Below are 23,287 nucleotides of genomic sequence, written 5' to 3'. Positions count from 1 at the left end.
AAGTCTCTGACAATTCTTCCACAGAATACTCTTTCTCTGATTTGATCATGATGTAGGGTCACATCAATACCAGCTTGTGGGGATACTCCGTAGATCTCTGATGCTAGACATTTTGGTTTAATCTTTTCTACCCCTTTTGGCATTACCCTACCATAGTCTACCAAGTGTCCTACCTGTATTTGTGCCTCTGCATCTCGCACAGATATGTTCAGGGAGCTGACTGTAGATCCTGAGCGCGGCCTCTTCTCTTGTCTCAAGATCTCTGGGCCGGCACTGAAGGAATGCCTCATTTGGCCCTGGTCCACCAGATGTTGCGGTCGCTGGGGGAGTGGTGAATCCTGCCCTCTTGAGCCCAACAACTCTCCCTTCTTTTCCACTTTGACATCTTTGGTGAAAGAGGTCAAGTTTTGTTGCTGCTTCCTTTTCTTATACTCAGTCATGAGTTTGGAGATAGTTTTATCAGTGGCTATGGTGTAGATTTTGTTGCCAGCGCTCTCCCACCATTCTTTTTTCCTGGCTTGGTCCTTTTTCTCCATTTTAGGGCTCAATGGTGGTAGAAGCAGCATTTCTCCACTGCCTCCCTTGGGAGTTAGATTGTCTGTCAAGTGATCCCTACTTTGACTTCTGTCATCTTCTGAGGGTGTATCTTTTCCAGACTGCCCTCCGGTTGACGGGGTGGAGGTTTCAGATTGAAAGGAAGGTAGGATGAAAAAAGGGTCGCCTTTGAAAACTGGAGGTTCCTCCACATTATTCTCCAAATCCAGATGCATTTGGATATAGTTGTTACAGAGTTCCATGCATAGCTTGTGAAGCCTTTTGATTAACCAAGCCCAGTCTGCATTGCTCACTGGCTGAACACTCAAAGATGGTATTCTAGCCCTCCACTGTCTCTTCTCCTTCCCCCTTGGGGGACTGACTTGGGCAGTTTCTTCAAAAATGTCTTCATCTTCTGAAGAGCACTGCTGGGAGGAGTCTGTGCTTCTTTCATCATCCTCAAATAGGATCTTCTTCACCTGCTCTACGGTGATGTTCTCCTGGTTTGTCAGTATAGCACAGACCAAGGCATGGAAGTAAATGTTGAAGCTCATTGCCGACTGGCGATACAAGTTGGCAGCTCCACTAATGCCAGACACTTTTTTCAGCAAGCACTTCAACCCAGGCCTGGTGTCAAACTCTCTGGCTGTCCGATAAGAATCCAGCAGTAAGTCAAAGATGACAGCCAAATTCTGCATGGAAATGTACCTGAGGAAACCAGCCAGTTTGGTTTCTGGCACTTGTACTGTCTTCTCTTCCATGTGAGAGGGGCCCTTCACAAACTCTTCTAGCAAGATATCATATAAATTCTGGAGAAGCACTTGATGAGACAACAGACTCACCACTATTGTCCTGAAAGGGATACTTGATACCACAAAAAAAGGGAAAAAAAGATAAATTAACAGTTCATAATTCACAAGTTATTTCACTATGAGTTATAGGCATACACTGTATTTTAGAATGACTTATGAAAGCTACAAACTAAAGGTCCAATCCTGCAAATCCTTATTTGCTTTAGCAGTCATTACTCACACATATAGTCCCATTTATTACATATGTTTGGGTAAGGATACCGAGCAAAAGTTTTCTGGATCAGGCCCTATACTGCCTTCATTCAAATTGTAATAGGTATTTCCATAGTGTACTATGCTTTTGCTACTTCTGTAGCCTTTTGGCACATGTGATATCAACTGCAGGATTAAATGTTTTCTTTTTCAGTATCACTGTAACTAAGCTTACTCCAAACATTGTACACTACTATAACAGGAAGACTGTAGACTACGTCAGCGTCTCCCGATTTTGCTTCGTTTATGTCCTTGTACTTTCTTCTCTTTTTATTGCACTTTGACTCTCTCTAGTGGTAACAACCCTGTCACTCCTCTATATAACAATTTAATCAAAGCTCAGCTTTGCTATGGCAGATTTAGACACAAACTGACATGCTTCTGAAGACTAATTCCTGGTTTCCATTTCCCCTCTAGTAAGGCCAACAACCTCTTCCCAAAAAGAAAAGGAGTACTTGTGGCACCTTGGAGACTAACCAATTTATTTGAGCATAAGCTTTCGTGAGCTACAGCTCACTTCATCGGATGCATACTGTGGAAAGTGTAGAAGATCTTTTTATACACATAAAGCATGAAAAAATGGGTGTTTACCACTACAAAGGGTTTTCTCTCCCCCCACCCCACTCTCCTGCTGGTAATAGCTTATCTAAAGTGATCACTCTCCTTACAATGTGTATGATAATCAAGGTGGGCCATTTCCAGCACAAATCCAGGGTTTAACAAGAACGTCGGGGGCAGGGGGTGTAGGAAAAAACAAGGGGAAATAGGTTACCTTGCATAATGACTTAGCCACTCCCAGTCTCTATTCAAGCCTAAGTTAATTGTATCCAATTTGCAAATGAATTCCAATTCAACAGTCTCTCGCTGGAGTCTGGTTTTGAAGTTTTTTTGTTATAATATCGCAACTTTCATGTCTGTAATCGCGTGACCAGAGAGATTGAAGTGTTCTCCGACTGGTTTATGAATGTTATAATTCTTGACATCTGATTTGTGTCCATTTATTCTTTTACGCAGAGACTGTACAGTTTGACCAATGTACATGGCAGAGGGGCATTGCTGGCACATGATGGCATATATCACATTGGTGGATGTGCAGGTGAACGAACCTCTGATAGTGTGGCTGATGTTATTAGGCCCTGTGATGGTGTCCCCTGAATAGATATGTGGGCACAGTTGGCAAGGATAGGTTCCTGGGTTAGTGGTTCTGTTGTGTGGTATGTGGTTGCTGGTGAGTATTTGCTTCAGGTTGGGGGGCTGTCTGTAGGCAAGGACTGGCCTGTCTCCCAAGATTTGTGAGAGTGTTGGATCATCCTTCAGGATAGGTTGTAGATCCTTAATAAGGCGTTGGAGGGGTTTTAGTTGGGGGCTGAAGGTGATGGCTAGTGCCGTTCTGTTATTTTCTTTGTTAGGCCTGTCTCATCCCACCATCAACCTCAGCCTGGTCCAGTCCACACAAGAGATCCACTTCCTGGACACTACAGTGCTAATAAACAATGGTCACATAACCACCACCCTATACCGGAAACCTACTGACCGCTATTCCTACCTACATGCCTCCAGCTTTCATCCTGACCACACCACACGATCCATTGTCTATAGCCAAGCTCTGCGATACAACTGCATTTGCTCCAACCCCTCAGACAGAGACAAGCACCTACAAGATCTCTATCAAGCATTCTTACAACTACAATACCCACCTGCGGAAGTGAAGAAACAGATTGATAGAGCCAGAAGAATTCCCAGAAGTCACCTACTACAGGACAGGCCTAACAAAGAAAATAACAGAACGCCACTAGCCGTCACCTTCAGCCCCCAACTAAAACCCCTCCAACGCATTATTAAGGATCTACAACCTATCCTGAAGGATGATCCAACACTCTCACAAATCTTGGGAGACAGGCCAGTCCTTGCCTACAGACAGCCCCCCAACCTGAAGCGAATACTCACCAGCAACCACATACCACACAACAGAACCACTAACCCAGGAACCTATCCTTGCAACAAAGCCCGTTGCCAACTGTGCCCACATATCTATTCAGGGGACACCATCACAGGGCCTAATAACATCAGCCACACTATCAGAGGCTCGTTCACCTGCACATCCACCAATGTGATATATGCCGTCATGTGCCAGCAATGCCCCTCTGCCATGTACACTGGTCAAACTGGACAGTCTCTATGTAAAAGAATAAATGGACACAAATCAGATGTCAAGAATTATAACATTCATAAACCAGTCGGAGAACACTTCAATCTCTCTGGTCACGCGATTACAGACATGAAAGTTGCGATATTATAACAAAAAAACTTCAAAACCAGACTCCAGCGAGAGACTGTTGAATTGGAATTCATTTGCAAATTGGATACAATTAACTTAGGCTTGAATAGAGACTGGGAGTGGCTAAGTCATTATGCAAGGTAACCTATTTCCCCTTGTTTTTTCCTACACCCCCGCCCCCCAAGACGTTCTTGTTAAACTCTGGATTTGTGCTGGAAATGGCCCACCTTGATTATCATACACACTGTAAGGAGAGAGATCACTTTAGATAAGCTATTACCAGCAGGAGAGTGGGGTGGGGGGAGAGAAAACCTTTTGTAGTGGTAAACACCCATTTTTTCATGCTGTGTGTGTATAAAAAGATCTTCTACACTTTCCACAGTATGCATCCGATGAAGTGAGCTGTAGCTCATGAAAGCTTATGCTCAAATAAATTGGTTAGTCTCCAAGGTGCCACAAGTACTCCTTTTCTTTTTGCGAATACAGACTAACACGGCTGTTACTCTGAAACCTCTTCCCAGAACTTCAAGACACAAGCATAAGGAATATGGTAGAGAATGCATAGACTCTTGTTCTAAAGCATATTACACGGTTGTTGGAAAGAATCTAATTTAATCCAGATTGAATGTGTTAAGAACAGATTCCTCAATTTATATACACCTAATATGGGATGGAAATGATAATACCACTCCTAGTGGCTATTATTCCCAGACTTGAGTGTATATATCCCTGCTCCTCTCAACGAGATCAGAAACATCCTGCGACCACATCACTGAATTAATGACCTGCACATTAAGCCCAGGAATGCTAAAATGTCATCTTGTTGACATGATCAAATTTTGCAGATAGTTCACCAGTGAGTAATGTTTAGAATCCTACACCATAGACCAGGCTAGGAAGAAAGGCTAGGATAATTTTTAAGGCACTGTTTTTTAATCCTACAAATCACTAGCATCTTCATTTATGATAATTTTCTTAATCTCTTTAGTCTTTGCATACAGTCACAGTTGCTATGATGTCAGAATTGGAACTGATGCTGTGGTAAACATACCTGGATAGCATTGCCTGTCATGACAGGAGGAACTGAGTGCTAGTATCACAGAGCTTGCGCAGCATGCTGCTGGATGTGCAAATACGTGTTACTCTGGTAGAGGAGCTAGCTCTGATGTGATTCAGTTCCTGTGTGCATTCATGTGCAGCGGTCACAGGTCAGACAATGCAGAATCAGTGCTGTCATGGCAAATCTATCCATGCATGTGCATTTGCTGTGACACCTGTTGTCAGTGCAGGTGACTCAGTAAACACCTCTGTGAAATCTGGAATGGTCTCGTATTACATGATGACTGTGATGATGACAAAATCCTGATGATTATACAGGAGCTCTTTTCTAGCAGTTAGTCTTCTGCTTTACAAACATTACTGACAGACGCTCTGATTCAACAAGGTACTTAAGCATGTGCATAGCTTTAAGCAAATGAGTACAGTAACTCCTCGCTTAACGCTGTAGTTATGTTCCTGAAAAATGCTACTTTAAGTGAAATGATGTTAAGCGAATCCAATTTCCCTATAAGAATTAATGTAAATGTGGGGGGTTAGGTTCCAGGGAAATTTTTTCCGCCAGACAAAAGACATTATATACATATACAGTATAAGTTTAAAATTATTTTAAACAAACTAATACTGTACTCACCAATGACGACTGTGAAGCTTGGTTGAGGCGGGACGTAGTAGGGTTAGGGCGCGGGGGCTTGCCCCACTCCGCCTGTCCGGCACTCCTGCCGAGGAGCAGGGTCGGGGGCTTACCCGCTCCCCAGCTGGAACGCCGGGCAGGCGGAGCAGGGCAAGCCCCTGTGCTCTGACCCTGCTCCTCGGCAGGAGCGCTGGGCAGGCGGAATGGGGTAAGTCCCTGCGCTCCAACCCCACTCCCCGGCAGGAGCGCCCGGGCTGTTGGGTGGAGCGGGGCAAGCCAAATAACTTTATAATGGAACGTTGTGCGACTTTAAACGAGTATGTTCTCTAATAGATCAGCAACCTAATAACGAAACAATGTTAACCAGGACGACTTTAAATGAAGAGTTACTGTACTTCCATTGTCTTAAAGGGACTAATCATGTGCCAGACCCAGGACCAGAATTAGGGAAATCCACACACCCTTTAATAGCCTTAGGCCCAGATTTTTAAACACCTAAACTGATTTAGGAGCCCAAATCTCATTTTCAAAAGGGATATAGGCACTTAGGAGCCAAAATCCCATTGACATTCAAAGGCAATTAGACTTTGAAGTGCCTAAATTCCTTTTGAAAATTAGATTTAGGATCATAAATCAGTTAGGCTTTGCAATGCTGAGCACCGCAATGCCTAAAACACCTTTAAAAATCTGGGCCTTACAGCTTAATAGCAGTACTGCTTGGCCAGGATGTCGTTTCCTAGGTAAAACACCAAACTAAGGTGCTGGCAACATACACATAAGCGAGAGCACATGACACCAATCCCATTTAAGCATAACATTATTTTATCTTTTGTTTGCAATTGCAAATTATGAAACTATATTGTAGGGGGAAAAAAAATGCTCCCTTACCCCAGCTTCCTGTGGAACAATGTAGCATTAATGAAGCAAAAATCAAATGGGAAAAGAGAAATCCCAGGAGGTTAAAACAAAGCTTCAGAATGGTTACAATTTTTAGCATGCAAGATTGGCACCACATGCACTGTTGTAGAAAATAATAAGGAAAATAATGGCACAGTCAACGTTGAGCCTTATTCTGGTGAAGAGTAGGCTAAATAGTGGAAACCCACTTATGAAAACAAAACAAAACTCCTGGTTATTGTTTAGACACTACACAAGTCTAATGATGCTGGAATGGTTCAGAGTACTAGGAGTCAGTACAGTGATCCTTTCAAAAGGCCTGTGTTCCCTTATAAATGCTCGAGTATAGATTGACACTTATGCCACTGCCCTGAGCAGTGCTACGGTCTCCACTGGGACCTCTCTATGCACACTGAGTAGGTAAAAAGAACGTTGCACAATCTGTCCCATTCTTTAGAATGGAGCTGGTTATTCCCCCCCAGGCAAGGAAAGGGTTAAGATCATGATCCCAACCCTCCCTGACCCCTTTTTGGAGTCCTGTTCCTTGAGGGGAAGCAGGAGAAAGCAGTCCCTGTGCACTCTCGAGAGGAGGTAGCATAGCGATTGCAGCTGTGGGAGACCTTTGCACACCCCTGCAAAGAAATGAGGCTTCTTGCATTGTCCTTCTTTCTCCTCAGCCAAGGAAGGACCATCAAGATCTGCCCCTCAATGTCAACAAGACTACAGTTCTGAATAAGGAGGAGCAAAGGGGGACTTGCCACAATGCCTGCTTACAGACCATTTATCACATATATTTCATCCCCAAAGGTTTCATTGTTGGCAATACATTTCCAACAATATAAACACAGGTCCTGGATTCACAATTTTGACTCTGTCTCCCATTTGTGCTATTGGGGTTGACATTAGTGTTCAGCAGTGCCAAAAAGCATCAATCTAAATGTTATGTGATGAGCTCAGAATGTGACGTGCTAGGCAATTGCATGCTGAAAGATCTGTGATGGGTGACTTAATACTTGAAGAGTTTTATCTAGAAAAACACAAAAAATTCCTCAGCTCGGTGTATTGAGCCTGACCCTGGTAGTTTTGGACAATGCTTTTGCTAACCTAGGGTTAGCTTACATTGCTCCACAGACCCACTGTCCTACATTTCTTTTTTGTTATTAAGCAGTCCTTTAGCTGGAACAAGCAAAATTCCGGAACAAGCAAAGGTTCCCTCTGCATAATTTTGGTGTTATGGTTAAAAAACAAAATGGAAAGTTTTACTGACATATTTGTGGAGTACAAATTAATAATTCTGGTTCTAATTTCTACATACTATGGTCATTTACAAAACAGCATAACCATTTTTCCATTTGTCTCCCTGGTGCCTGCAAATTTTTGAAAACTGTTAAAGGGAACTTCTGCTTTTGGCTGATGAAAAATCCAGAGAGCTGCACCAAAGGAAACAGAATGAGCCCTGGATATTGGAGATGGAAAAGACCTAGCACTGTAGGTTATTGAGTCCAACTCCATCCTTCGCTCACATACACACAGTTCCCTATAAATGATTTGCTAGTTCTTTTTCCAGTCTAGTTTTCACACACCATGTGAGGCTATCGAACTGATTGTGGATCCCTGACACAGGTGAGCACTCACCCATGTAACCTTATTTACTTCAATGGGACTACTCATACGAGTGTGTGCTCACCAGTGGGAGGGTTGCACAATCAATACTTCCTCACAAATGGGTCTCTCCTGTGTGCTGATAATGGTTGTTTCTCTTCCCTAAGTTCCATTCTATTCATTGATCATTCATATTTTTAGCAAACCTGGAGGACAGATTTGCTCTTCTGCTTTCAGCTCACTACCTGGCTAAAAACATTCTTTGCCTCCGGCTTAGCCCTATGAAGGCCTTTTGGAATGGTTCTCACCTTTTCTGGGTGTGCCCGTTGTGTTTCTTGTCAGCAGGCAGCTCAATGATCAGCACACAGGATTGAGCATGTTCAAATCCCTCCTTGTTGTTGGGGGTCTTTGGTGAGCACTGGGTGTCTAACATGAAAACCTAAAAAATCCACACATTATGCACAACAAGCAGCTCAACACCTGCACCACTGGAAAAGGTAATACATATAGGAACAGAACAGCCCCTTTGCATGGCTAAAGTGTCCCACCAGTGCAGGCTGTGCATTCTGAGGGGGATTATTTTCAAAGGCACCCAACTCCCATTGACTTCCTATGGGAAGTCAACTAAATCTCCACTCTTGTGGCTTGTCGTGCTTTGTACTGTAACTGGATAGTTGGGCTAAAGCACAACTGAGCAGAATTTATCTCAGGAGAGGTCACTGAAGAGACACTGTGTATGCACACGCGCAACCAGATAGGGGTTATGGGAGTTGGGATTCTCTGAACTTCAGGTGTTAAAAAAATTATAAAACAAATCACTGCCAATGCCACCCACCAGTCTCTGTGACCCACTGGGTTGCCTTTTTGTTATTGCCCATCAGTTCCAGGTCTGCATATTATCGGTGTACTGGGCATTCCAAGAAGCAGCAGGTACAATCAATTACACACAGAAATTGACAGAAGTGACCTGTTGATTCATCTAATCCATTCCTGGCTTGTCCAATTTATTTTTAATGCGACCAAAGTGACAGACATTCACTACTTCTTTCGGGAAAATGATTACTCCTAAGTCTAATAGGACATTTACCTGGATTTGCACAAAGGGCTGCTTGGGGAAGTAGCTGATATGGTGCTGCCTTAAGTGACAAGCAAAGGAAAGGTAAGGTAAACTCCAGCAAGATGCTATTTTAATATGGAGCTTCACAAGCCTACTGCCCTCCACAGGGAGACAACACATAGTCGGAGGGAAACGCTTCCCCGGACCTCCAGTAACAAAGGTACTGAGCAAAGACTCCCACCACAGTACAATTTTCCCTTTCCAGGAATTTTTGGAAAGAAAATTCCCAGCCTGCCTGTTGATTTAACTCTTGGTATATAGTTTGTTCTCTGGCTTCCTTTGTAATGAGATCATTACCTGTTGTGCCATGGCTCGGATTCTCCAGTACTCAGCTTCAGCACTGGGAGAGAGAGACGGGGCCGCCACCTTCACTTCACAGGCATCGCCACTAAAGCTTTCAGAACCACTGTGGAAATAGCCCAATAGGTTCTACAGAGAGACACAACGTCAGTCTTTCACTGTGTGTAAGATCAATCAAGTAGTTGTAAAGCCCTCTAGCCTCATGAGCACATGTGCATTACCAGATTCTGAGTGATCTCCCATAATTGCCCTGGCATCTCCCCGGATATTTTATTTGAACAAATGCACTGTGATTCCCTTTTAAGCAGCTTGGACTATGATGACTTACCAGGGTTTTTGGTTACAACCACAGACTGAGTCAAAAGAGGCAAGTGTTTTAGTCTGGACTCAGTTTGTAGCAAAGGCATCACTCAGGCAATCATTTGTTTTCCCATTGCATTTGTAAATCCAGCTGAAGAACTGGATATAAAGACATGTCATGCAGATAACATCTGCTCTCACTTGCACCTGTTCAACCCCGCTGACTTCATATTGGCAGGGCATCATGAAGAAGCCTGGTCACTTCCCACCTTGATCTTTGGTGCAATACTAGAGCACAGTCTTAGGAAGCATGGCACCATGCCACTGCCCCGATGTACACGTTCTTTGGAAAAAACAGAACACTTCTGTTTCCAGGGTTATTAATCTGAAACCTTTCACTAAAATTAAACATAACAATAACTAAAATATATGATAACAGATCTGAAATTCCTTTTCTGATGTTTTTGATTTTCAGGCAAAGTCTTTATTGTGGCTTGGGTGAAATTAGACACAAAAGTTTCTCAGGAAAGGGAATCTATTTATCTAGCAAATATCAGTGAATTGAGGCTGGTTGGGACGTGAGTTTTACCTTTACTGGCTCAAGAGTTGCAGAGAACGCGTCCTGTAATGCACAGCATGCAAGCCTCCACATCTCTTCAGTAAAAACGGGCCCTGCTGTCACCAGAACATACCTGCAAGTAAGGACACTGGAAGCTATCAAGCCTGCAAGCCCTACAAAACTTTTTCTGACTCAAAGGAAGAAGGTAGAAATTGGGCTACTGGGTAGAGCAAAATCTAGACAGCTGCTTCACAGACATCAAACTAGTAAGATGTGTGCCAATCACCACCCTGACCATTTTGCCTAGACATTGTATTCCTTTCCTGGCTGCTATTTGAGTGCTTTTTATCAATATAGATTGAAAGCTTTCCAGGGCATGGGCTGCATCTTTCTTTATTGTCTGTTCAGTGCTGTGCACCATATTTTAGGTTTGACTGCAATAATAATTTGCACAATGTGATGGGGATACTTAACTCAGGAGACCTGTGTATCCCACCCAACAGCAGTTTGATTATTTTTTCTACAGGCTATTGATGTAGATATTCGTGTAGAGCAGATATTTTCATGGGAGGAACATGCATGTTTGTTTATATCATTTCCCAAAATTGTGGACTTTCTCCTCTGCTCTGACAGCATCGAGTCAATACAGATGGGCCATGGGCATTCCCATACATTCCTACCTTCCCCTTCATGACTGGGAATTTGGTTTGATAACAAGCAAACAGTCTGGCTAATTGATGGACATTTAATTTCAGCCCTTAGAAGCTTTTTCTAACTCTAGATTTTGCTTTTAAAGAACAAGAGGCAGGTTATAGATTACTATGGAGGTACTGGCCAAAATAATCAGTTTCTTTGTTTGGCCAAGACTTCTCTAGTCAGGAGTCTTTGCATCAGTTCCTCTTTTTAATACGCTGATGGGGGAAAGAGGCTCTTCTATATTACCTGATACATGAGCAGCCAACTCTGGAGATTGTTTCTGTAGGCTCCGCCACACAGGCTACCAACAACTTGAAGAGATCTTTTAGCATTGTATTAATCATATTCTCGTAGCCAATGTCTATGGGGAAAAGAAAGTTGTTTTTAGCATTCCCACCTTCGCAATATCATCTAGACAAACAGCAGTCCTTCTTCTTGATATCTGAATGTTTTACAAACTCGATTCTCTTTAACACTAATGGCTGTTTTATAGGTGTCAAAACACAGCAAATTAAGAGGAGAGCTGTTCTCTTCAGGCAAGTATATGGGAATATAAATTTTCCCACTGATACTGGGGAAAGTACTGTGTTAGTTCCTGTTCCTGTCTATTATGATCTTGAGCATAATACTCGATCACTTTATATTTTTGGAAAGTTTAACATAATCTCTTTTAAGGTAAAAATGACTTTCCCATTCTCCCTGATTTTGACTTGTTCTTGAGCAACCAAAACCAAGCCATCTTCTAAGCATGTCACGCAGTAAAACCCTGCATCGTTAGCGAATCACTAGATCTGATGTTGAAGGGACACCGCTTACCTGAATGTATGAAACTTTGAACGTGCTCCACTACCAGTTCACAGGAAAGGCCAATGGCATGCTTGAAATTAGCAGATGCCGCATCCCAGTAAGAATGGTCACCATGGCTACGATGGAGCCAGAGGGACATTGTGGGGAGTAGAAGATGTACAACCGCATAAATGCCAAATCCTGGGCCTGGAAGGAAAACACAACCATGGTAAGAATTTCTGGCTGCAAATACCCACTGAAACACATGCCCAAACTAAGAAATCCAGGATCCTTTACCAGACTGAGATCATGGATTGAGTAATGTTAATGAAAACTACTTCGAAAATATCTGAAGTATTTGTGTTGTCTTAACTAAGAGCCAGTAGTAATGTTTGCAGCAGTGCATACACCTTGGATTGCCTGTTGAAAGTGTATAAATTACCACCCATTAATTGAAGGGTACATGGAGAATCCAACTGTCTTCTTGAATTTAGTGTAGATTTATTGTAAGATGTAAGAGATGACAGAACAACTATTTTCTGGGGAGGAGTGACCAAGAGCATGGCAAGATATTCAGCTGTTAATAAAATAAATACTGGGCATGACAGTACTTAATTCTATGAGTTTGACACCAACAACATGTTTTTTTTTTACTCATCAAGTCAATTATTTGTGTGGTTTTAATATAAAACATTTATAACCATATATGGTGTGGTATAAAGGCATATGTTTCTGATGCACAGTTCTGGTTCGGACTATAGGAATGCAAACTGAGCAGTGCAGTTTTATGCTGGATGAACATTCGAGGAGGATTTCATGAAGAGTGTCTCATAATATATAGAGAACAATCCAGCACTTCAAGAAACAGGAGAAGTTTTTCAAGCAGGTACAACAGAGCAAGGTAAAAACTGGAAATATTTGTTCTGGATAAAATAGCAGATGTGCAGGGAATGTACCAGTATGTAGTGATGTCATATCACTCCACAGATTGGCCTTCAAGGGGGTGGAGAAAAGAATACCTGCATATCATGATGTGTGTCAAGAACAAGGAGAATTGTGTACACTAGACAAAAGTACCAATAAAAAAATTAACACATGCCAACAGCTACCACACAGTTACCACAGTTATCCCTTTCCTCCCCTATGCAAAGACTATCATCTTTTTGATGAAGCTCGCTTGGGAGCCAGTCAATGTGATCTTTAACCAAGTCAAGAAGTTACTAATGAACACCACAAGGACAATATCTCCTCTCTAGAGAAGCTAAGCAAACTATCTTCACGGTCCTTGCTAGCTTAACAAGGATTTTTCTCAGTAGCAGAATGTTCCATAAAGTTGTTGAAATTACCAGGAATTTTGGCAACATCTCTCAGCAGCTCAAAGAGTAAATCCAGGGTGGGTGGCTGGTGCTGGCGGGGACAGTTGGATATGGCGGTAGTTAATTCTTCCAGCAGAATGATCCAGACATTGATAAGGCCTAGAAATATGGACACATAATGAGAAGCTAGGAGTAAGGTGTGGGGAAAATATACTAGAAGCTATTTATAATGCATTTACTGATTTGATCATTGGCTGGGGTTGGTTTCAAAATGCAAGGGAGCCGAAGGAAAAAAATCTCCTGTGAGCTAGATAATGGGTTCCTAGTCTTTATCCCCTTCCCATCCCAATACAGTTTGTATGTACGGTGGTGATGGGGCATTGCCCATTTGAATCTCTGCTCTCCTCTCTTCTCCACTCCCTTGTCTCATTTATAAAGCATCTATCCCCCTCCCACCTTACTCTGCGTTCTTTCTCCCTTCATACCCATTTAGTGGATGGAATGGTTAGGATTATCAGGCTGTCATTGTTATTACTTTATCCTCTCATCTCAGAGGAGAGTGGGTCTCTTATGTATGCAGTGCATCACTGAGTATAAATGAGGTGAAATCACCTGAGTATGCATGGTAGGATATAGCTAAATTGGGCATGTGTTCTCCCCACTGAGAGGAACCACCACAACAGAGCTTAATTTGCAACATATGTGGATATGTAAACAATACAGACACAGGGCAACATCATATTTCTGGACACTTTTTTTCTGAACATTTGCAACAGTTGGCCAAATTCACAATTACACGTGGAGCTGATTAACTTCTGTGTGTAACCACAATTATGCAATAGCCATGATTTTAAATTCACCTACCAGAGTCATCCTCAAAGTCAGAAAGGACACACTCAGTCCCATCCTCACTGCTGGCTGATGGCTCCTGCACTCTTCGGGGCAAGTTGGCCAGCCGGCCACTGAGGAAAATTGGCTTCAAGGGCATTTTGTAGATTTTGGCTAGCAACTAAACAAAGAAAAAACGTAACATGGGAAAGTGTGAAAGTGCAGTCATGCCACACACAGGGAAAATAAGTATTAGAGTGACAGTAATATTTGGGATGGATAGTGGAATGATAAGGTCCATCTAGTGGCAACGTAGTCTAGGGCAGTGGTTCTCAAAGCCGGTCCGCCGCATGTTCAGAGAAAGCCCCTGGCCGGCCGGATCAGTTTGTTTACCTGCCGCGTCCGCAGGTTCGGCCGATCGCGGCTCCCACTGGCTGTGGTTCACCGCTCCAGGGCAATGGGGGCTGCAGGAAGGGCGGCCAGCACGTCCCTTGACCCGCGCCGCTTACCACAGCCCCCATTGGCCTGGAGCGGCGAACCACAGCCAGTGGGAGCCACGATCGGCCAAACCTGTGGATGCGGCAGGTAAACAAACCGGTCCAGCCTGCCAGGGGCTTTCCCTGAACAAGCAGTGGACCGGCTTTGAGAACCACCGGTCTAGAGCACTGAACACAAGACGAGGAGTCAAGAGCTCCTCCCTCTACTGCTAATTTGCTCTGTGACCTTGGACAAGTCATTTAAATAACCTGTGTCAGTTCCCCGAGTGCGAAATTCAAATAATACTGGTCCTTCCTGAGTGTTCTGAGGATTAGTTGTACACAGAGTACTTTGAAGATGTAAAGAACTGAATAAATACTAAATATTATCTTTCGCAAAAAGAAAAGGAGTACTTGTGGCACCTTAGAGACTAACCAAATTTATTTGAGCATGAGCTTTCGTGAGCTACAGCTCACTTCATCGGATGCATACTGTGGAAATTGCAGAAGACATTATATACACAGACACCATGAAACAATACCTCCTCCCACCCCACTCTCCTGCTGGTAATAGCTTATCTAAAGTGATCATCAAGTTGGGCCATTTCCAGCACAAATCCAGGTTCTCTCACCCTCCGCCCCCCCACAGACAAACTCACTCTCTTGCTGGTAATAGCCCATCCAAAGTGACCACTCTCTTCACAATGTGTATGATAATCAAGGTGGGCCATTTCCAGCACAAATCCAGGTTTTCTCACCCTCCGCCCCCCCACAGACAAACTCACTCTCCTGCTGGTAATAGCTCATCCAAAGTGACCACTCTCACCACAATGTGCATGACAATCAAGGTGGGCCACTTCCAGCATAAATCCAAGTTTAACCAGAACGTCGGGGGGGGGGGGGTAGGAAAAAACAAGGGGAAATAGGCTACCTTGTATAATGACTTAGCCACTCCCAGTCTCTATTTAAGCCTAAATTAATAGTATCCAATTTGCAAATGAATTCCAATTCAGCAGTTTCTCGCTGGACTCTGGATTTGAAGTTTTTGTTGTAAGATAGCGACCTTCATGTCTCCGATTGCGTGACCAGAGAGATTGAAGTGTTCTCCGACTGGTTTATGAATGTTATAATTCTTGACATCTGATTTGTGTCCATTTATTCTTTTACATAGAGACTGTCCAGTTTGACCAATGTACATGGCAGAGGGGCATTGCTGGCACATGATGGCATATATCACATTGGTGGATGTGCAGGTGAACGAGCCTCTGATAGTGTGGCTGATGTTATTAGGCCCTGTGATGGTGTCCCCTGAATAGATATGTGGGCACAGTTGGCAACAGGCTTTGTTGCAAGGATAGGTTCCTGGGTTAGTGGTTCTGTTGTGTGGTATGTGGTTGTTGGTGAGTATTCGCTTCAGGTTGGGGGGCTGTCTGTAGGCAAGGACTGGCCTGTCTCCCAAGATTTGTGAGAGTGTTGGGTCATCCTTCAGGATAGGTTGTAGATCCTTAATAATGCGTTGGAGGGGTTTTAGTTGGGGTCTGAAGGTGACGGCTAGTGGCGTTCTGTTATTTTCTTTGTTAGGCCTGTCCTGTAGTAGGTGACTTCTGGGAACTCTTCTGGCTCTATCAATCTGTTTCTTCACTTCCGCAGGTGGGTACTGTAGTTGTAAGAATGCTTGATAGAGATCTTGTAGGTGCTTGTCTCTGTCTGAGGGGTTGGAGCAAATGCGGTTGTATTGCAGAGCTTGGCTGTAGACGATGGATCGTGTGGTGTGGTCAGGGTGAAAGCTGGAGGCATGTAGGTAGGAATAGCGGTCAGTAGGTTTCCGGTATAGGGTGGTGTTTATGTGACCATCGCTTATTAGCACTGTAGTGTCCAGGAAGTGGATCTCTTGTGTGGACTGGACCAGGCTGAGGTTGATGGTGAGATGGAAATTGTTGAAATCATGGTGGAATTCCTCAAGGGCTTCTTTTCCATGGGTCCAGATGATGAAGATGTCATCAATATAGCGCAAGTAGAGTAGGAGCGTTAGGGGATGAGAGCTGAGGAATCATTGTTCTAAATCAGCCATAAAAATGTTGGCATACTGTGGGGCCATGCGGGTACCCATAGCAGTGCCGCTGATCTGAAGGTATACATTGTCCCCAAATGTAAAATAGTTATGGGTAAGGACAAAGTCACAAAGTTCAGCCACCAGGTTAGCCGTGACATTATCGGGGATAGTGTTCTTGACGGCTTGTAGTCCATCTTTGTGTGGAATGTTGGTGTAGAGGGCTTCTACAACCATTGTGGCCAGGATGGTGTTATCAGGAAGATCACCGATGGATTGTAGTTTCCTCAGGAAGCCAGTGGTATCTCGAAGGTAGCTGGGAGTGCTGGTAGCGTAGGGCCTGAGGAGGGAGTCTACACAGCCAGACAGTCCTGCTGTCAGGGTGCCAATGCCTGAGATGATGGGGCGCCCAGGATTTCCAGGTTTATGGATCTTGGGTAGTAGATAGAATATCCCAGGTCGGGGTTCCAGGGGTGTGTCTGTGCGGATTTGATCTTGTGCTTTTTCAGGAAGTTTCTTGAGCAAATGCTGTAGTTGCTTTTGGTAACTCTCAGTGGGATCATAGGGTAATGGCTTGTAGAAAGTGGTGTTGGAGAGCTGCCGAGCAGCCTCTTGTTCATATTCTGACCTATTCATGATGACAACAGCACCTCCTTTGTCAGCCTTTTTGATTATGATGTCAGAGTTGTTTCTGAGGCTGTGGATGGCATTGTGTTCCGCACGGCTGAGGTTATGGGGCAAGTGATGCTGCTTTTCCACAATTTCAGCCCGTGCATGTCGGCGGAAGCACTCTATGTAGAAGTCCAGTCTGCTGTTTCGACCTTCAGGAGGAGTCCACCTAGAATCCTTCTTTTTGTAATGTTGGTCGGGAGGCCTCTGTGGATTAGTATGTTGTTCAGAGGTATTTTGGAAATATTCCTTGAGTCGGAGACGTCGAAAATAGGATTCTAGGTCACCACAGAACTGTATCATGTTTGTGGGGGTGGAGGGGCAGAAGGAGAGGCCCCGAGATAGGACAGCTGCTTCTGCTGGGCTGAGAGTATAGTTGGATAGGTTAACAATATTGCTGGGTGGGTTGAGGGAACCATTGCTGTGGCCCCTTGTAGCATGTAGTAGTTTAGAAAGTTTAGTGTCCTTTTTCTTTTGTAGAGAAGCAAAGTGTGCGTTGTAAATGGCTTGTCTAGTTTTAGTAAAATCCAGCCACGAGGAAGTTTGTGTGGAAGGTTGGTTTTTTATGAGAGTTATCCAGTTTTGAGAGCTCATTCTTAATCTTTCCCTGTTTGCTGTAGAGGATGTTGATCAGGTGATTCCGCAGTTTCTTTGAGAGCGTGTGGCACAAGCTGTCAGCATAGTCTGTGTGGTATGTAGATTGTAATGGATTTTTTACCTTCAGTCCTTTTGGTACGATGTCCATCTGTTTGCATTTGGAAAGGAAGATGATGTCTGTCTGTATCTGTACAAGTTTTTTCATGCAGTTGATAGATTTCCACTCCATACGGCTAAATGCAGTGCCTTGCATAATGACAGGTTTCAGAGTAACAGCCGTGTTAGTCTGTATTCGCAAAAAGAAAAGGAGTACTCGTGGCACCTTAGAGACTAACCAATTTATTTGAGCATGAGCTTTCGTGAGCTACAGCTCACTTCATTGGATACTATTTATTTAGGCTTAAATAGAGACTGGGAGTGGCTAAGTCATTATACAAGGTAGCCTATTTCCCCTTGTTTTTTCCTACCCCCCCCCCCCCCCCGACGTTCTGGTTAAACTTGGATTTATGCTGGAAGTGGCCCACCTTGATTGTCATGCACATTGTGGGGAGAGTGGTCACTTTGGATGAGCTATTACCAGCAGGAGAGTGAGTTTGTGTGTGTATGGGGGTGGGGGAGTGAGAAAACCTGTATTTGTGCTGGAAATGGCCCACCTTGATTTTCATGCAGGTTGTAAGGAGAGTGGTCACTTTGGATAGGCTATTACCAGCAGGAGAGTGAGTTTGTGTGTGTGGTTTTTGGAGGGGGGCGAGAGAACCTGGATTTCTGCAGGAAATGGCCCACCTTGATTATCATACACATTGTGAAGAGAGTGGTCACTTTGGATGGGCTATTACCAGCAAGAGAGTGAGTTTGTCTGTGTGGGGGGGCGGAGGGTGAGAACACCTGGATTTGTGCTGGAAATGGCCCAACTTGATGATCACTTTAGATAAGCTATTACCAGCATTAGAGTGGGGTGGGAGGAGGTATTGTTTCATGGTGTCTGTGTATATAATGTCTTATGCAATTTCCACAGTATGCATCCGATGAAGTGAGCTGTAGCTCACGAAAGCTCACGCTCAAATAAATTGGTTAGTCTCTAAGGTGCCACGAGTACTCCTTTTCTTTTTGCGAATACAGACTAACACGGCTGTTACTCTGAAACCTAATATTATCTTTATCTACCAGCCATCCACCTATCTGCAGATTATTTTGGAGATTGTTTTTTTTCTTTCTGATCACTAGCCCAGTAAAGGTTGATTGCTCCTGAAATAATATATACTGGTTTGCCAACTGCAATGAACATGATCTTTGCAGGATTATATCACCAGTCACCAGAGATAATGTTAATGCCTTATATGTTTTGAAAACTGGGATTCCACATTTTTTGGTGCCATAAATCGTTGGTATCTAAGTAACTTCAGAAGTTCTTGAGTGAGTGGCTGCTAACCATATGAACTGAATGTATTAAAATTCAATGTAGTATTCAAAATGGTCCCTCACAATCGCACATTGGTGCCAGTGGTCCAGAGCTAAATAAACTACATCAGTGTAGTGCCATGAACATTTTCACTCCCTGTATTTGTATTGCGTCATACCAAGCCCTATAAACTAAATAGTGTTTCTCAAATTATGAGGCAGCCTCCATGGCCTGGTTCTCCAACATCTTCAGACTGCAATACCCAACAGAGAGCAAGGTATTTTAAAAAACCAAACAAACCATAATGTAAGGGCCTGATTCTGCCCCGTAACTCACACTGAATAGGTACTTTGCAAGCAGTCCCTCTGATTTCAGTAGGGCTATTTACAGAGTAAAGGACTGCTTTGAGCATGGTAGAATTGGGACCTAAATTTCAATTTGTGAACAGAGAGGAGTCCTGTACTTTGGTTCTTAGGCATTTTTGAATATAATAGAGGTATTTGCAATGTACCTATTGTATTTTTTACTCTTCTTTTTTCTTTGATAATATTAATTAAAATTTATATCAGAGAGACAGATAGGGTGGTTCTCTTTCTCTGTGGTTGTGGTAGGGGGAAAAGGGTAATGTGATGTGTAGCAGATTTTGCCATTCACCAAATGCTTAATACTATCACACAGAATATTAACAACTACTAATTATGATTTGCTGGAACTGATGCTTATCTTGCTGACCAGCATGGTCTCATTATTTCGTTGTGCCCATTCCCCTCTTGCAGTCTGTCTGTTGCATCTACTTGTTGCCTCTCATCTTATACTTGGATTGTAATTGCTTTGGGGCAAGGACACTCTCTCTGTTATGTATTTGTACAGCAGCCAGCACAATGGGGCCCCAATGCATGATTAAGACCCTCAGGTGTTACTGTGGTACAAATAAATTAAAATAATATCAAAGTGCAGACAAAAAATGTCCAAGCAGCCCTGAACAGAAACCTATGCTGCGAGCACTGGGTTCATACAAAATACATACAACTTTGCTAGACATTAAAAATCATGGTCTTAAGACACTGGATGTATGGCTCATTACAACCATCTGTAATCCACTAACCCTCCTTTTCGTCCTATGGCTACAAGGTATTAATGGGCCACTTCACCTTGAATGGTCCCTTAGAATATGTGCTAACTCCTTATGCTAAACTACCTGTTTGACCTTGTATTTAGCTGTGACACTCTGAGAGCCTTCCCCAGGCCTGACAAAGAGCTCTGCATAGCTCGAAAGCTTGTCTCTGTCACCAACAGAAGTTGGTCCAATAAAAGATATTCCCTCCACCCACCTTGTCTCTCTAATATCCTGGGATCGGCACAGCTACAACACTGCATACGAAATATGCTGGCATTCTGACTTTTTAGAATTCTGCCTTTGCCTTTACATATATTATTATAGTATAACCAGGCTGCTGACCTATTTCAGCAGGTGGAGTCCATCACACTTCAAGAGATCTGAGGATTCTCACTATTTTTTTCTCTCCCCAAAGTCTCAGTGTTGTTGGAGTAAGACTAGATGCACCTTTGATCTTGCTAGTACCATATCTTGCTCATTCAGAGCATACAATCCATTTCTCTCTCCTCAGGACTGTCTACCGTATCCTGAGTTTTGCCCCCTTCAGCTGGCCAAGAGAGTAAGAAACTCCAATAAAGAACTGACCCTTGACCTCCTGTACGGCAGTGCAGGATATTACCACTAAGCTTGCCACAAAGGTTGTATACATAATCATTTCCAATGATTGCTGTGAGTCAAGAAACCTAGAAGCGGTTTTCTGGTTCAGGTCTGTATCTCTCTGTCGGCATACCTGAGAACACCTCCTGAGGTAATCAAGAGCGGGAAGGCACAAGTCTGTAGACATAGATCCTGACACACAATCACCAATCTCCTTACAATCTACTTCTCCTAGGGGTGGAAGGGCAGGGTGAAGGAGGAGGAGGAAAAAAAGAAATGTAAACACAGCATTAAAAGTTATGCAACGCACATTTCTCATTCAATCTGGCTATTATGTGCTATTGACTACACTTTCCATAAATGCAGACTTAGACCTCAGTTCAAAGAGTTTGTGGAGACTTCTCCCATCGAACAACATAATAATGGTGGTCACACTTTAGATTAAGAGTAGATTTACAAATACTTTGTAAAAAAGTGCTAATATTTGATAAATGCTTTAATAAATGGATAATTAATTTTATTACAGATGGTTATAGATTCAATAGGTTACTTATATTATAACCAGAGTTTATATTCATCTATAACATCTTCAGCTGACATGCTTATAACCATCTATAACACATACTACACACATCGTATTATCTATTTCTCATTCATGAACTATTTATACATGTACCTTTAATATAAAGTGTGACCACAGTGTTTAAGAGGGAGGTGACAAATCTTTGATTCATGTAGGTACAAATTCAAACCTGGTGTAACTCCACTGATGTCACTGGAGTGCTGCCAGGGATAAATTTGAACCACTGTATCTCACTAACTTAGCAGTTACTCTGGAGATTGATTTGTTAATGAGATAATGGGAGAAATTTGTTTTTTGTTCAAGGAATTTTAGATAATTTTATTTAAAACTTTTCAGTGCCTATTGCTAGCGGCAGGTGCTTTCCAATAGTTAAAGCAAATGAACAGATCTATATACAATTTATTGTTAAAAATTTGGTTCCTCATAAGCACTGTACTATAGGTGTGCAAGATCTAGGGCCTTATCCAAAACTCACTGAAGTCAGTGGGGAGACAGCTGTTGATTTCAGTAGGCTTTGGAACAAACCCCTAATGCATAAGTGTCCTTTCCTTGGTTACTGAGGGTATGTCTATACTACCCGCCGGATTGGTGGGCAGTAATCGACCCCTGAGCGCTCTCCCATCGACTCCTGTACTCCACCACCACGAAAGGCGCAGGCAGAGTCGACGGGGGAGTGGCAGCAGTTGACTCACCGCAGCGAAGACACTGCGGTGAGTAGGTCTAAGTATGTCGACTTCAGCTACGTTATTCACGTGGCTGAAGTTGCGTAACTTAGATCGATTTGCCCCCCTCTTCCCCCAGTGTAGACCAGGCCTCTGTATCAGCAAAATTCTAGTAACAGTTGCTGATGGTCTGTATTTCCAGATAACTAGAACAACACTTGTAGGGAAATATTACATATGAGACATTTCATTAAAATTCAGAATTAGACATATAGATTAGGAATTCCATTTGTCCATTAAAATTTTACAAACAAGAAATATCCATTTCTTTTCCCTTTGATAAATCCATCTCACCAAATGGAAAACAGATTTTTTAAACCATCAAGAGAAACATCCGTTTCTGAAGACAGCCAGGTTCAGTGTTTGCCAGTTTGCTCTTCACATACATTTTAATTTTCTTCATAAAGTAGCAAATAATTGAAGTTACCCTCCCTTCCCCTCCTCAAGGGCCAGATCTTGTGTCCACTGAAGTCAGTGGTAAAACTCCCATTGACTTCAGTGGGTGTGGTCACGCACAAAGTTACTGTGTCATTTATGAATTAAAGGTAGAGTTAAATAAAAGAAGAAAGTACGGCCCCGTCCAGTTTCCCCTGGCATTTTGCTATTTACATTAGTAGGAGGAGAATCAATTCCACACTTCCTTAGAATTTCTGACAATTGTTTTTTAAATGATCAAAGCAAGCAGGGAAATGTGAATAAGAGGGCAGAACAACCCATCCGAATTCGCCTTTGTTCTGAAATTTCTCCAAGCACTACAATTAAAGTACAGGGTCACCTTGACTTGGCATACCCTATCTTCTCTCCACTCACTCTACCCTCACTATCAGAAAAGAAAAGTTAATCTTGCTGACAGATTGTTATTACCTGTGATATTCATGTTCTTACTGAAGGGTCCAGCAGAGTTCTGGCAGTTTGTGTGCCAAAAACTGCTGCTAGGAGACTGGGGAAAAAATGTGGCTTTGATCACCGAATGGAAAACTGCCCTTATGAAAAAATGCTATAGTGTTCTTTGCGCTAATCCAACCCCACCCCCAAATATTACAATACCGTGACTGAAGAGTTCTGGACTATTACGGTACTGTAGAATTCTGCAGTATTTATATAGGGGTA

The 23,287-nt window shown here is 43.0% G+C and overlaps 1 protein-coding gene across 3 annotated transcripts in view; it reads right to left on the bottom strand.

Annotated features, from left to right (window-relative positions):
- Positions 1-23,287, bottom strand: part of ARFGEF3 (ARFGEF family member 3) — a 127,515-nt gene that overhangs the window by 10,021 nt on the left and 94,207 nt on the right. For all 3 annotated transcript variants that reach the window (XM_074948501.1, XM_074948502.1, XM_074948504.1), the window contains 9 exons: positions 21,006-21,103; positions 14,004-14,148; positions 13,170-13,298; positions 11,854-12,030; positions 11,284-11,398; positions 10,372-10,474; positions 9,480-9,611; positions 8,374-8,504; positions 174-1,398 (listed from right to left, as the gene is read on the bottom strand). In XM_074948501.1, the coding sequence (XP_074804602.1) occupies positions 174-1,398; positions 8,374-8,504; positions 9,480-9,611; positions 10,372-10,474; positions 11,284-11,398; positions 11,854-12,030; positions 13,170-13,298; positions 14,004-14,148; positions 21,006-21,103 (2,255 nt within the window). The remainder of the gene's footprint in view (positions 1-173; positions 1,399-8,373; positions 8,505-9,479; positions 9,612-10,371; positions 10,475-11,283; positions 11,399-11,853; positions 12,031-13,169; positions 13,299-14,003; positions 14,149-21,005; positions 21,104-23,287) is intronic.

This window comes from Natator depressus, chromosome 3 (genome assembly GCF_965152275.1).
Source record: "Natator depressus isolate rNatDep1 chromosome 3, rNatDep2.hap1, whole genome shotgun sequence".
In the NCBI taxonomy this organism is placed as follows: Eukaryota; Metazoa; Chordata; order Testudines; family Cheloniidae; genus Natator; species Natator depressus.
This window is presented reverse-complemented; position numbering and strand designations above follow the sequence as displayed.